The 15,147-nt window shown below is 29.7% G+C and overlaps 1 protein-coding gene across 3 annotated transcripts in view; it reads right to left on the reverse strand.

Moving 5' to 3' along the window:
- Positions 1 to 9,941: 9,941 nt before the first annotated feature.
- Positions 9,942 to 15,147, reverse strand: part of LOC114337571 (annexin B9) — a 45,263-nt gene continuing 40,057 nt past the window's right edge. The window contains exons 7-8 of one of the 3 annotated variants that reach the window (XR_007696967.1): positions 14,760 to 14,947; positions 9,942 to 11,703 (exon numbers count right to left, since the gene is read on the reverse strand). Coding sequence is in view for 2 of the 3 variants with exons in the window: in XM_050646129.1 (XP_050502086.1) it covers positions 10,155 to 10,205 (51 nt within the window). In the remaining variant the exon portion in view is untranslated. The remainder of the gene's footprint in view (positions 11,704 to 14,759; positions 14,948 to 15,147) is intronic. The other 2 variants (XM_050646129.1, XM_050646128.1) reach the window with 2 other exon arrangements.

Genomic DNA, 15,147 nt, shown 5'->3' on the forward strand with positions numbered 1-15,147 from the left:
TATTCAGCGGAAGCGTGAGTCAAACTTTTAGGTCAAGAAAATAATTTAATAATATTACCAATTTAAACAACAAATTTGTTATCGTTATACTGTTTTAATCATCAATTCTGCTATGTTGTGTCATAAAAAAATGGTTAATATTTTCATAAACGTTCCTAAAAAATTTTGTAGGGGAAGTGATATTACTGTTAATATCTTCAATTTTCGTTTAACCATTTAGACTATCAGTCTTTTCTACTCGTGTCAGGCCTGAACTTGGTGTCGTCATCCTCTTATACCTACAGTTGAGTCCCTGAATCTGTACCCGTGCGTCATCATTTAAAGCATACGAAATAAGTCGATGATAAGTCGGAAATTAAAATTTACTAAGCGTCACTTTACTTACTGTCACTTGCTGTTGCGTTTAGTAAATTTCAATTTCCGACTTATCATCGACTTATTTCGTATGCTTTAAATGATGACGCACGGGTAAAAATTCAGGGACTCAACTGTAGATCATATAAAGTTTTCTGCATCATCTAATCACCTTGTATTTGATTTTGTTCCTAGAAACGTTCTTCTGATACTTGCTACATTCTCTCTTTGCACATCTCTCTTCTAGCTTGCGCTCCAAATGTCAGATCAGAGCCATCCCTATCTCACTTGTTTCATCTCGGCCACAAGAACTTCTGAATAGAGCTGACTGACTTTGTGATTAGTACATCTTCTCTAGTTATCCAGGTTACAAACAACCTCAAATTAGAATTTTCCTCTCTAGCAAGTTTTTGCTTTATATGGTTTCTGACAGTCAATGTGCCACAGGCATATAAGAAAACTGGCCTTTGTATTTTGTGCTAGACTTATTTTTTTTTTGCTTTGCCACTAAGTAATCATGAAAACACAATGATTAGGAGACTACCAAAATGTATTTAGACCAGGAAGATCGACGATAGATGTTCTATATCAGAGCAAATTCTAGAGAGATCTTGAGAATATAACAGAGAAGTGTATTTAGTATTTATTAACTTTAAAAGTGCCTTCGACACAATAAAGAGAAATCAGATGATAAAAGCGTTAATGGTACAACAGATATCAAAGGAATTATGGATACTGACAAAAATGACACTACAAGAAACAAATACAAGGGTGCGGTTTAAACACGAAATAAAAGAGAAGTCTAACACAGACCAAAGAGTAAAGCAGGGAGGTCCTATCTCTCAAACACTGTTTTACTTGGTACTTTGTTAAATATCAAGACGATAAATAAATAATTAGAATAGATGTATGTATTTATAAATAACATACATATAATTCCATAAGCAGATGATTTAGTAGGGATACCAAAAAATTACTAAAATTCGGGGGCTAAAACCATCAAATATGGATTAAAAATAAATGAAAAGAATACAAAATATATGGAATTAACCAAATCAAAAACAAGAATGTGTGTGTACTTTGTACGCACGTAAGAAGTTATTCTTCTACTACATATTATGTGATTTTTAAGACAATACCAAAAATTTTGAAAAAATAAAAGAATAAAACGCACACAAACACATTGAAAAATGCCACAAAGAAAAAATGATTTCTGAACGATAATAATTGTTGGCAAAAATTTTAAATAAGCATTTTCTGAAAAAAAAATTATATAACAAATATACTTACAATCATAACATGCATAAAAAAATAAAACTTGCATCGGGAATTGAACCCTTGAATTTCGTGCCGCTTTGACTCGTAACCGAAGCGTAGACTCACTCGTCCAATCCCACATTATTTATCATGTGGAAAAATACGGTAACTGAACGTTTTACTGTTTGACAGTTGTTTTGAAAATTAAATTATGTAGTTTTTTGTGGAAGAAAATATAAAAATATAACAAAACATTAAGAAAACAATATATTAGATGAAGATTGGTAGAACTTTTGTTGGTAATCAAATTAAGTATGTAAATCAAAGCATTACATACCTACTAGATAAATAAATCTACGCCAAAAAATCATAATTTAAAAATAAAAATCGAACCTAATTTGGGATTTCTCTCTAAAATCCGCATTCTTGAGAAAATAAATGTATGTATTTCAACCTAATCCAAATGTATAATTACAATATGATTATAATAAAAACTACTTACCAAATTAGAATGAGTTTTTCTTGTCCAAAATAGTCCAAAAGTCCAAAAATATAGGTATATGAAAACTATTTAAAAAGGCAGTATAACTATTAACTAACTTTTGTTTGTTGTTTCTTTTCACACAAATTTTAAAACGCAACAACCATAAATAATCTAACTACAGCTGTGCCACAGCCGCCATATTGAATAATTTTTGACATGTCATTTGAACATCCAATCAGAACAAAGTTATATTGCGCATGCACCCGGTCGCTAGGTTTTCCCATATAAAAATTTACCCTCTATCGCCGGTAAAGAAGTATAACTTCAAAAAAATAATAAGAGAGATACCTACAGACAGAGGCTACATAAAAATTGCAGAAGTCTAAATCAGGAGAATTAGCCGGATAAGAAAAGAATTCGAAGCCCAAGTAATGAATTTTGCCATTTTCGTAACATTCTTGTGAGCCAGTGCATTGTCTTGGAGAAACAACACTTTTCCTTCTGCATATGGGACCGTTTCCCACTGATTTCCTACTTAAATTTGTCCAATATTGCACAGTAATATTGGCTCTGGATAGTCGTACCTTTTCTTTAAGATAGTCAATTAAAATTATGCCTTTGCAATATTCAAAACTTCGTCCAAAATATGATTGATGACTATGACCCTTTACTAATTCTTGTGGTCTCTGTCAATTTACTCAGCTACACTTTACGATCAGCTTAAATTATCGGGAACATCCATAAACTACGTCATTGAAAAGAGAGAGGGGGCTTTGATTATTACGACGGTATCCCAACAAACAGACTTGAGCCCAATTACGTGATAATTACGTTAAATTTACGGGAAATTTCAACGAATACGTAACTCGGTAATTTATGACGGGAAAAAACGTATTTCAGTGCCAAATCATTCACTTATATATTAGTGCTTTCTTTATATATGTTTGACATTAGAATAATATAAAATCATAATGACGAATATAGTACATGTTTTTTATAATATTTGTGAATTTCGGTTACATCGCAAAGGTACGTTTATTTCACGTAATAATCACGAAACAGAAATAACTTCCTTAAATTTTGAGAAATATTTTGGAAACAAAATTTTACAACGGTGTTGGTTAAATACGTATCGCTTGAATTTTACTCACTGTATTTTATGGACGTCGAAAAATTAGATGTATTTCACGTAAAAGTAATGTAAATAATACCAATACTTAAACAAAAAGTTTATGATTTCACTTTTAAGATCATTTAGCATAACTATTTCAATCCAACCTTGATTTGAAGCTATTTTTTTCTTTAAAAATATCACAGGAGCTAAAATGATGTTGAGTCTTATTTTCAAATCGCGCGCGGTGATGAAGTACTACCAAGCCTTTCTTCTCCTTTAAATACCATCACGTGACTAACATAGTTGGTTCGAAAACTAAATTAATCGATTTATCGAATAATAGATACGTTTCGATAGGATTATTTTTTTTATATTATTCTGGTATTGAAATAGATTTTTAGTAAGACCAATAGGGAACTTGCACATTTTTTTTTATTACATAATAATGTTCAGTTTTGTATAAAAATGAGATTTCCAAAATATCATGCTTCAAAACCTCATAATAACTTAGAAGTACAAATTTAAAGTCTTCGGTATTTTAAAGTAGTTCGAACGGCCCGTGACGTCACCTAGTTTTACATTAGTTATTATTATGGTTATATTTCGCTGTGTCTAGGTAAACGCTAACGTGTACGCAAATAAAAAAGTTAGATATATACATACACGCGAATTAAACTTCATCAAGCCAGTGACGTCATTATTTAACGTACGCAGTGACTGTATATTTTGGTAAATACATGCTATTTTGATATGTTTAGGGCCGGTTGTTCGAACGCTAATCAACAATGATCACTATCAAATATTTAATTACTGTCACCAACTGTCACTGTCAACTTTGATTGGGTTGCTGAAAACATAATTTATTATAATTATGAGATTAGTTAGTCAATTAACATAATAAGTATTAACATAATTGATTAACTAAATTCATAATTGTAATCCATAATTGTGTTTTCAGCAACCCAAACAAAGTTGACATTGACAGTTGCGACAGTAATTAAATATTTGATAATGATCATTTTTGATTAGCGTTCGAACAACCGGCGAAAAATATTTGTTAAGGGAAGGGAAGCAGAACTATTCAGATGTTTCAAACTTAATTGTAATAAATCAATGTATATAATAAAAGTATATATTTAGGTTAGCAAAATAAATATATGTATTTAGTTGACATGACATGTACAAAATATTGCTAAAATAATTTTTATACGTAAGTTACTACTACAACTATTCTAAATGGGAAATGAGCCACAATTTAACTAAAAAAAGATTTTATTAACGTTTCGACGTCCAAATCGGATGTCATTGTCAAAATACAAAAATTAGTCAGATTAAATAAATTATTAGAAAAAAATTTTTACTAAGCAAGAATTGTTGTTTAATTTAATAATATTTTGTATTTTGACAACGACGTCCGATTTAGACGTTGAAACGTTAATATCATCATTTTTTTAGTTAAATTGTGGCTTAGTTCCCATTTAGAATAGTTGATTACAAAAATGCCACAAGGAAATAGCTTCATAACAAGTTAATTATTATTGTGAAAGCTTTAGGTCTTCCTTTTATTTTAATTTTGGACGGTAATACTAAATATTGTATATACTAAATTGTAACATATTGTACTATATTGTAATACTATAACTTTCACTTATAACTAAAAAATATATATTAATTTATAGTCTCTTTCATACTGTTTTAAAATGTTGTTAAACTTATTAAAACAACTAAATAATTGTCCACACTTATAGTTAATTTAAAAACAAACACTAAACAAATAAAAAATAAGAAATCTCTTTACTAATTAATATTTAAATTAAAGTATAAACATAACGCAATTAGACAAATTCCAACACTCTGGCACTAACTTTTTTATTTGCGTACACATTAGCGTGTACCTAGACACAGCGTTATATTTAGGTGTCTATACTTCTTTTCCTTCTTTAGTTTATTGGCCTCCACCTACTTGGGTATTTGGCCAGCTCGTCGTAGGGTAATAAAGGAAAAATATTAATATTAATATTCTAATGACATTTATCGTATGTCGTTGTAATAATATATACCAGTTTGTTGAGATTGGAGTTTGATACAGTTTTTGAAGAAAAGAAAAGAAGGTTTACTATTGAAAATAAAACCATTTTGTAAAAGTAAAAATTTTCTATGAATAGTTCAAACGAACAAAAACACTTTTAACGTCACATAACTGTATTTTTTACTGACGTTTATAATGTCTAATTAATTTTGTTTACTTTTTGGTGTAAAATGTAAATGCAAAACCATATGACGTCACGACGCGTTTTTTGCTGGCTGGAATAATTTGAATTTTTAATCGTCTTTATAGGAAAAACGAAAGACAAACAAAACTTTTTTTATCATTGATGCATGTTTTAAATTATGTTCTGTTGTGATTTATAACATTTTTTTCCATTTTTAAATTTTATGCAAGTTCCCTATTAGTTAATAGTAGAAGAAATTTAAAAACAAAAAGAAAATTCGTAATACTAATTTAAAGTAAGTAGAATAGTTTAACTGTAATTTAAAAATAATCGATTTTTATAATCGATGATCATAACCTCTAATATCAGCTTCTCTGGCACTCTGGCTTCTCACATTTCTCACAACAAAAAGTGAAACGTGAAGAGCTTTATTTCCCTCGTTTTATTTTAGGCGGGTTTATTTATAATAATGTCTTTCGTATTAACGTTTACCTCACTGCTCGAGGGTTGAAGTGCCATGATGCAATTAGAAAAAACAAGAAAGTGTCGAAGTGTCCTCGAAATAAAAAGTGACCTGTGTTGTGTTTTGTGTTGGCAAATTTTTTAATGTGTCTTTAGGTCGTTACCATTTTTGGTTCATTATCTTGTATAATAATTATACAGGACAAATGTTTTAAAGTCTCTAAATTCTACTAAATAAATACATTGTTAATACTTTATATGCTTGTTTTATTTATATCATATTATGAGGATAATAATTACGTGATTCATAAGTTAATTAAGGTAGAATTATTTACGTGAACCGAGGACGTATCTTTCACGTGAATACTAATATATACATTCCCTAAAAGATACGTTAATCAACACGTATTTGCGACGTGAATTTCCCCGAAAGATTTTATTGCTATCATAGGCGTAACCAGGGGGGTTTTGGGAGTTATAACCCCCCATTGGGATGTACTTTGAGCTCTATACGCTTAACACCATAGCCCTCAGGGATCTTCCAGTAGTTATAACCCCCCTTTCAGGTAGTTGTAACCCCCCCTTAGGATCATCCTGGTTATGTTTATGACTGTTATTTAAGGTAAATAACACGTCTATTGAAGACGAGTTATTCACGTAATTTAAAGACGTATTTTCAATGTGACATTCCAACCAAATTTTCACGTGAAATTCACGTAAGCAATTTACGTATATTGGTGACAAATGTACCCAAAATTCACGTAATTAACACGTCGGTCTGTTTGCTGGGATACGACTGAGAGGGGACCATGAGTGCACATCCGACGTCGTTTGATATATTTAAATGTGTCGCTATTGTCTCTATAAATATAATTTTTTACTAGCTTCCATGATACAATAAATTTAGGTTTCATTATATCATGCTAGCTTCTACCAGAAGGCAGCATTATTAAAAGTATTAGATAGGTAATCATGTAAAAACGAAAAACTTCAATACTAGCTATTATGTAGTGGAGTCACTGAAGGTGGATATGAGCTATTACCTCCGATTTCGTTGAACCTCCATCGATTTGCATGAAAATTGGTGAGTGGTTAGAGGATATCTCAAGGAACAAAGGTGACATGTGCCAACTTGCGCTTTTACCCTGGGGGTGCATGCCACCCCTTCTCGGGGGTGAAAATTATTTTATTAAAAATAACACCATAATTCGATAGAGGGACAAATTTCAAGCAAAATTTGTTAAGTATATAAAGTTATTAAAATAAATCAACACTTTCTGAGTTATTAAAGATCAAAGATTTTAATTTTTCTTGAGAAAAATGCATGCTTTTAACCAATTTTTCATCAATAACTCAAAAAGTGTAGGTTTTTACAAAAAAGGTATTATCAAAATTGAAGCTAATAAAAAATGAAATAAACTCCTTACTACAAAAACCTTTTAGTGTTAACTAAAAGTGAGTTATAGGTAATTGAATGTATATTTTTTTTGGCGAGTAAAAACTCCAAGTATTCAAGCTGAAATAACGGAAAATTGATGCATTTTATACCATAAACTTATTAAACATTTGTCAAACTACTTAAAAACATCTATTAAATGAGCCCCGAACATGTTGATAGCGTTAAAATTTATGCTCCAAAATTTTTTCAAAATTTATCTTTTAAAAATGTTTCCAAAAAATGTTATGGTTTTTTTTTTTAATAACTCCGTTCGTGTTTACGACATCAGGTTCATCTAAAAACTGTTTTAAATTTAACTTCAAGTGCTATTTAAGCACGTTGAATCCAATCTTTTAAACCCCTTACTTTTTTAAAAATAGAAGGTTAAATGACCCCGGTTGCATGGTTCCCACAGCAAAATTTAAGATTTAAACGTTTCTATCTCGGTTATTTTTTACCCTATAGAAATAGTAAAACAGATAAAATATTTGGCACAGAAAAAACTAAAATTTGGTTATATATAATTTTTTACGTATATTGAGTATTTTTGGAGTTATTATCAAAAGAATATGAGAATTACAATAATTTTACAGATTATGATTTTTTTAAATTATATCTTTTTTTCAAAAATATGTATTTTAAACCGGTCAAAATTATTCAAAACATTACTTATGCTAATAAAAAAAAGTTCTTGTAAGGATTACTATAAATTTTAATTTTTGTGGAAATGGGGTATGTTTTATTTTTCACTTTTTCCTAAAAAATTCGAAACGGTTCTTTTATTTTCATTATAACTTGCTTAATTTTGACGCTATTACCTTGTTCTGAAGCTCATTTGATAGGTATTCCGAAGTACTTTGGCAAATGTTTAGCAGGAATATTTTATACATTGCATCGTTTTCCCGTTATTTAAGCTTGAATACTTAGATTTGAGTACTCGACGAAAAACATACACATTCAATTGCCAATAACTCACTTTGAACTAACATTAGTTTAGTTTTTTTATGTGAGGAATGTATTCAATTTTTTATTATCTTCAATTTCAGTAATAATAACTTTTTTGTAAAAGCTTATAGTTTTTGATTTATACGTGAAAAACCGATTTAAAACATGCATTTTTTAACGAAAAAATAAAATCTTTGGTCTTTAATAACTCAAAAAGTGTTGATATATTTTAATAACTTTATAAAACAAATTTTGTTTATAATTTGTCCCTCTATCGACTTATGATATTATTTATAATAAAATAATTTTTACCCCCGAGAAGGGGTGGCATCCACCCCCAGCGTAAAAGCACAAGTTGGCATCATGTCACCTTTGTTTCTTGAGTATCCTCTAATTACTCACCAATTTTCATGAAAATCGATGGAGGTTCAACGAAATCGGAGGTGAAAACCTTCAGTGACTGCACTATATGTAATAGTAATTACCTACATTATTAATATGCTAATATAAATGAAATTTTAAATAACTGAAAAAAAGGTTCACAAATATAAAAAATACACCCTATTTTAGAATTAAAAAGAATTATATTACTTTTTATCCCATTCACTCTTCATATTTCGTTTTTATCAGTCACAGCCTTAAATAATATTACTAGTAGGTACTTTTGTACAAAATAACAAACAGTAAAACATTTGTTCTTTGTGTTTAAATAAATACTTCTATACAGAAAAACGTCTGGAAGCAATAATATTAGACTTAATTTAATTAAACTGAATTAATATAAGAGTGAATTTTTAAAACAATTACTAAAGGGGGGGGTCATGAGTTACAATTACGACGTCGGCATGAGGGACGCGTTACGACAGAAGGGGGGGGGAGGGTATTAAAAACTAAAAAATGTTTACGACGTAGTTTATGGATGTTCCCTATCTCATAGTCTTTTTCACATTTCTCGATGTAACTGCATCGAAGGACCGCAAAATTCACGAAACATTTAACAGTGTGTCTGAAGGAACATTAGTTTCATTATTATATTTATCTAGTTTTTCTTTTGTTTAATTCGTCGTTTTATTTATCATAATACTGTTTATTGAGAGATACAAATTGTTTTCCCCCATATGTGTCATTTTCCTAACACTTTTCCAACTTTATGCAGCTGTCAAAGATATGCCAATGGCTTCATCGCTCTAAAATTTGACTTGTATGCTTAAAAAAGTTAAACTTTCTAGAGCTAATGTTTTTTTCTAGATCGCACGCCTCAATCAGCGAAGGAGGATACTTATCACACTACGAGATATTTATTGTCATATCGACCTATTTAAGATTAGGAAAGGTATATCAGTACTCCTTAAGGGATTTTGGGAACTGAAATATATTTTTTTCCTCAATATGTTAACAAAAAGTCGTAGGTATCAATCAACGTAGGTATCATCAAGGTTTGTTTTTCTTCATCTGTATCGCATGTATATTTCTTGGCCAGTTAAGTTTTTGGATAAGTTAAAGAGTAAAGGCGATAGTATACAGCCTTGTCTTACTCCTCTTTTTAAATTTATATCATCCGACAGTTCTTGTTTAACTGTATTGTGCTAAAACTATGAAAAGTGCAGAATACAGTTTGGTAGGAGGCTTTAGTTGCTTGCGCCCTGTATACTGGAAAAAATAAGAGAGCTACACTTTTGTAAAATATATTTATTTGCGTCACAACCATCTAAAAATACAATCATAAAATATATAAGCGTTATATAACATTCAATAGAAATAAATACATTTTAGAATAGGTTTAACATAACTTTTTTTTATAAAAATTTAGCAAATATCAGGTGCAGTCTACCGTTTCAAGCATTTTGTGAATTTTAAGCTCACATTTATCAAACATTATTTAAAAGTTCACTCAATTAAAGCGAGCAGGATCTTTCTGACGTTTGAAGATTCGTCGCTCTGGAAAAGAAGTAGATAAAGTAACAGTTCTCAAAACAACTTTGTATAAAACGTGTATTTTTGTTATTTAATTAGAAATAAAACAAGAAAGTGCTTATAAGATAAGAAAATATTGTTATTTTTCCCAAAGTAGTATATATGAGCATATTTTCGATATGATTTCTTGCCACGTGGTATGGTAAACTAAATAATCTGCTAATATATAGAGGGTATCAAATCCATCGCATAGGCTTCAACTGAGATTTTGCTTTTGATAAGGATGATAGTATTATTTTAGCTTGCTATTTTTCTTAAATTTTAAATTTTGGCCAGTCCTGTACATATCTGCACTAGTTCTTGAGTTTTATGTGGGAAGAATGTGTATACTTAAACCCTCCAATCACTTTTTCTTTATGTATGTGGATAGTTTTTATTACCTAGACATACACTACTTCCCCTCAAATCTCCCTTTTATATTAAAAACGTTTGGGTAATTATCGAACTACAAATTCTTTCTTTGAGTAGGTACCTCATTGGAATCCTCATAATGCTTTTCAATTACTATCAGAACCTATAAATTGTCAAACACGCACGATTCTATGGGATTTCACATTTTATCGTCGTGATGGCTGGTGACGATAATTCTGGTTTCTGTAATGAAATACCCACGCTGTGGTCTTAAAGTCTTAAATTATTATCTCTATATTAATAGATAAATAATAAATTCTATTACTATTAATGGTCCGAGTTTTATTAATTCAATGGGGATGTATCAAGGTCCTGTGGCTTTCTCGTTTTTCATTTCCTTTAAAGGCTCGTCTTATCTCGTCTACACTGATTGAATGTACTACATCTTCGTCTATTAGATCTAGCAAGTTAATAACAACAACGAAAACAATTACCATAAATAGTTAAAAGGAGGTTAACAATGACACTAAAAATGTCTCTTAACTACTTTGGAAAAAATAACATTATAGTGATGTTATATTTGATACGGTCACATTTATTTTCATGGAGAAAAAGCATTCAAAACAAAACATAGTAAAAGTTTTGGTTAGTTTGCATGCCATGGCTACAAAGAACTAAAATAAGACAATTTTTTGTGTAATATATAAATATATTGGCAGCTGTTATTTTGTCATTGTAAATATATTGGTAGTAGAGTGAACATCAGCATCAAGAATACCTACTGCACAAACCCTCTTATTCCGAAAATACCTAAATACCTTACATTTTTCTGAGTATTTCTAGTACCTAAATATATTTTTTTAAATACATAATAATCCTCAGGGGAACTTACGAATAAAAAATTTGAGTAGATAAACTAACTTAACATTATTTCGTTGAAGACTTTTATTCAAAATACAGTAATTCTGATATATTAACTTTTATGTTGACCGCAATACTGAACAAGTATACACCTAGCAAAAAGTACACACTAAATTTTGGAAAAGAACATTTCGAAAAGTTAACCAATTAATGTCAATAATGCTTTTGCGTATTTTCCAGTAGCATCATCCTAAAAATAAAAGAATATAACATTAAATAATCATGAATGATGTTTGTCAATCAAAAATAGTCTTGTCTATTTGATCTGGTTGTCTATGTGGTTTTAAAGTAAGCACCGAATCTGGCTCAATGGAGATCAAGCATCCTAACACCTCTCTTCAAAAAAGGAGACAAATCGGACCCTCAAAATTACAGAGGAATTAACTTATTAAACACAACATTAAAATTAACAACCAAAGTTATAAGATAACAAACAAACTGAATGAAATTATATTAGCAGAAGGACAAAAAGGTTTTAGGATAGGAAGATCATGCACCGACGTTATATTTTTAATGAAGCAAGTTCAAGAGAAATTACTAGAATATAACAAACCGGCATATTTATGTTTCGTGGACATTAAGAAAGCATTTGAGAGGGTCAAATTAAAGGACGTTATCCATTTGTTATACTCAAGAGAGGTACCTCTAGGAATAATTAAAATGATCGAAAACGTCTACCAGAACAACACAATAAAATTAAAAGTAAAAGATAAACATGACACAATATGGAAAAATAAAAATATAGGTAAAGAAATGAAAAGCAGAATTTATAAAACCGTCATCGGACCAATAATGACATACGCGGCAGAAACAGACAAGACCAAAATATTGCTTGAAACGGTGGAAATGAAAACCGTTCAAAAAAATCGATGGTAAGACAGGTAAGATGGTACAAATGGTAAGAAGTACAGATATAAGATAAGTAGGAAACAGAAGAGTAGAATGGAATGACCACATATGCCGAATGACAACAAATAGAGTAGTAAGGACGGCGACAAACATCTGTAAAAATATTAGTACATTTGGACGTTGAGAGGTGACTCAAATTTTTTTGCAGAAATTGCTTGAAAATAACTCAAATAATAATATTTGAGTAATCCTCATTCTCAAAAAGGTCCGGAATATTGTTTAAATAATCAAAATGTCAAAAAATGAAGGAAAAATTCGATTTTTTCTTCGTTTTTTGATTATAACTGTAAAAGTGTTCATTTTCGAGAAAAGTTGTACTAATATAAAAGTTGCGTAATTAAATTTTCTACAATATAAAATTAGTTAAAAATTTAAAAAATAGTCACCCTTGTTGCAAAATAGCAATAATTGCGAAAAAAACATACAAAAACAAGTATTCGCATTTTACATTTTTCAACCATTTATGCTACACATAGGATCTTCGTATTTCACCCGGAAAAACATTATGATACAGTAAAACAGTACTGTAAATATCATTAAGATCGGTTTAATAGATTTTGCAATCCAGCTTTCGCAAAAAAATTCATTTTTTTAAATGTTGCAGGACTGAAAATAAAGCAGATAGCAAGTTGAAGCATTGATAGCATTTTTATTTGCGTATAGAAGTGTACTCTACCTTTCATTAGCAATTTGCAAAATTAAAATCGATTAACTACCACGGTGTCAGGAATTTTTTAAATAACCATTAATTATTGGTGCTACGCGCAGGACAGCGGATAGTTTGCTCTGATTGGGTATTCCAATGACCTTTGATAATAATTGATACATTTTAATTTTTATTACATTTCGATATAAATAAATAAATTTGTTTATTGCAAAATAAAAACACATACTCTATCTTTTGAAATAACACTTTTTTTAGCAAAAACTTTCCTTGTTCATATATTTTAACTTAGAGAATAAAAGTTTATTATTTTTAAACATATGCAATTGTTTAAACAATATTTCACAAACGATCATAAAAATAGTTTGATTTTTGTGGAATTAAAATATTAAAATACAACAAAATACAGAGAAAGAAAATAATATATTAGATAAAGATTGGAAGAAATTTTGGTGGAAATCAACTTGTGTGAATCGAACACCGCTGTCCTGCGCGTAGCACCAAAAATTAATGTTTATTTAAAAAATTTCCTGACGCCGTGGTAATTAATCGAATTTAATTTTGCAAATTGCAAATGAAAGGTCTATAAGCAAAAAAATGCTATCAATGCTTCAACTTGCTATCTGCTTTATTTTCAGTCCTGCAACATTAAAAAAAATGAATATTTTTTTGCGAATGCTGGATTGCAAAATTTATTTTGCAAAATCTATTAAAGCTATCTTAATGAAATTTACAGTGTTATTTTACTATATCATAAAGCTTTTCTGGGTAAAATATGAAGGTCCTAAGTGTAGCACAAATCGTTGAAAAACGTAAAATGCGAATACTTGTTTTTGTATGGGTTTTTTCGCAATTATTGCTATTTTGCAACAAGGGTGACTATTTTTTTTTTAATTTTTAACCAATTCTGTTTTGTAGAAAATTTAATTTTGTCTTTTACAACTTTTATGTCAGTATAACTTTTCTCATAAATGAATAGTTTTAAAGTTATAATCAAAAAACCAATAAAAAAATCGAATTTTTCCTTCATATTTTGACATTTTGATTATATAAACAATGTTCCGGACCATTTTGAGTGGGAGGATAACTCAAATATTATTATTTGAGCTATTTTTAAGCAATTTCTGCAAAAAATTGAGTCATCTCTCAACGTCCATCTCAAAACAGATGCGCCCTGGACTAAATAGGAAGACCACGAAAACGATGGAACGATAATTTACTGAAGGCACGTTGAAAAATAAAACAGACATGGTCATGTCTATACAAAAATAAGAAGAAAAAGAAGATCTGGCTCCTTACTCCCAGAAATCAAGAGGAAAATGAAACTGTTTGGACATATTTTGTTAAGAATGCTGTAATATTCAAATCTAGAATGGCGAAGAATAGCAAAACTCAAAAATCAAAATTCACTTAAAGGTCATTCGAGAGATGCATGTAGGCATAACAAAGAGAAATCCCAAAAGAATACCATGGAACGACAGAAAGTGTAAAAACATTTGAAAATTTTCGTTCGTTTCGCAATTATCTGACTTCATCTTAAGAGCTTTAGAGACCAAGCGCCAATTTAAAAACGTTGCTTTCTTTAAAACATGATTCTATCACTAGCTTTTATGAACAATTTTTAATTTTGAAAAAACAAAAGAAACATTTCCCCTAAATATATATTTATATACCTATTGTCTGCATAGAATTTAAAATGATCTTTATGAAATGTCTCAAATCCATTTTTAATAACTTTTAACTAAACTAATACTATAATAACTCTGTGGCAAGTGTTATAATTCAAAATTCAACAAAAATTTTGTCCATCTTAGCCTATTATTGTCAACAATGTCTTAAGATATTTTCCAGAGCAGTCATCCTAAAAAATAAAAAAAATTGATAGCTCAATATGTTTATTTGTGTGGATATGTTCTAAGGCTAGCTTACGGTACACATCTATAAAATTATGGGAAACAACATGGTTATGTTTAGAGCCTTACAGTCTTAAATTTGACTTTATATTCAGAATATTAAGAAGTTGGGATGTGTGTACAAAAGAATGAATTGTGTTGAATGATA

This window comes from Diabrotica virgifera, chromosome 3 (assembly GCF_917563875.1).
Source record: "Diabrotica virgifera virgifera chromosome 3, PGI_DIABVI_V3a".
NCBI classification, from domain to species: domain Eukaryota; kingdom Metazoa; phylum Arthropoda; class Insecta; order Coleoptera; family Chrysomelidae; genus Diabrotica; species Diabrotica virgifera.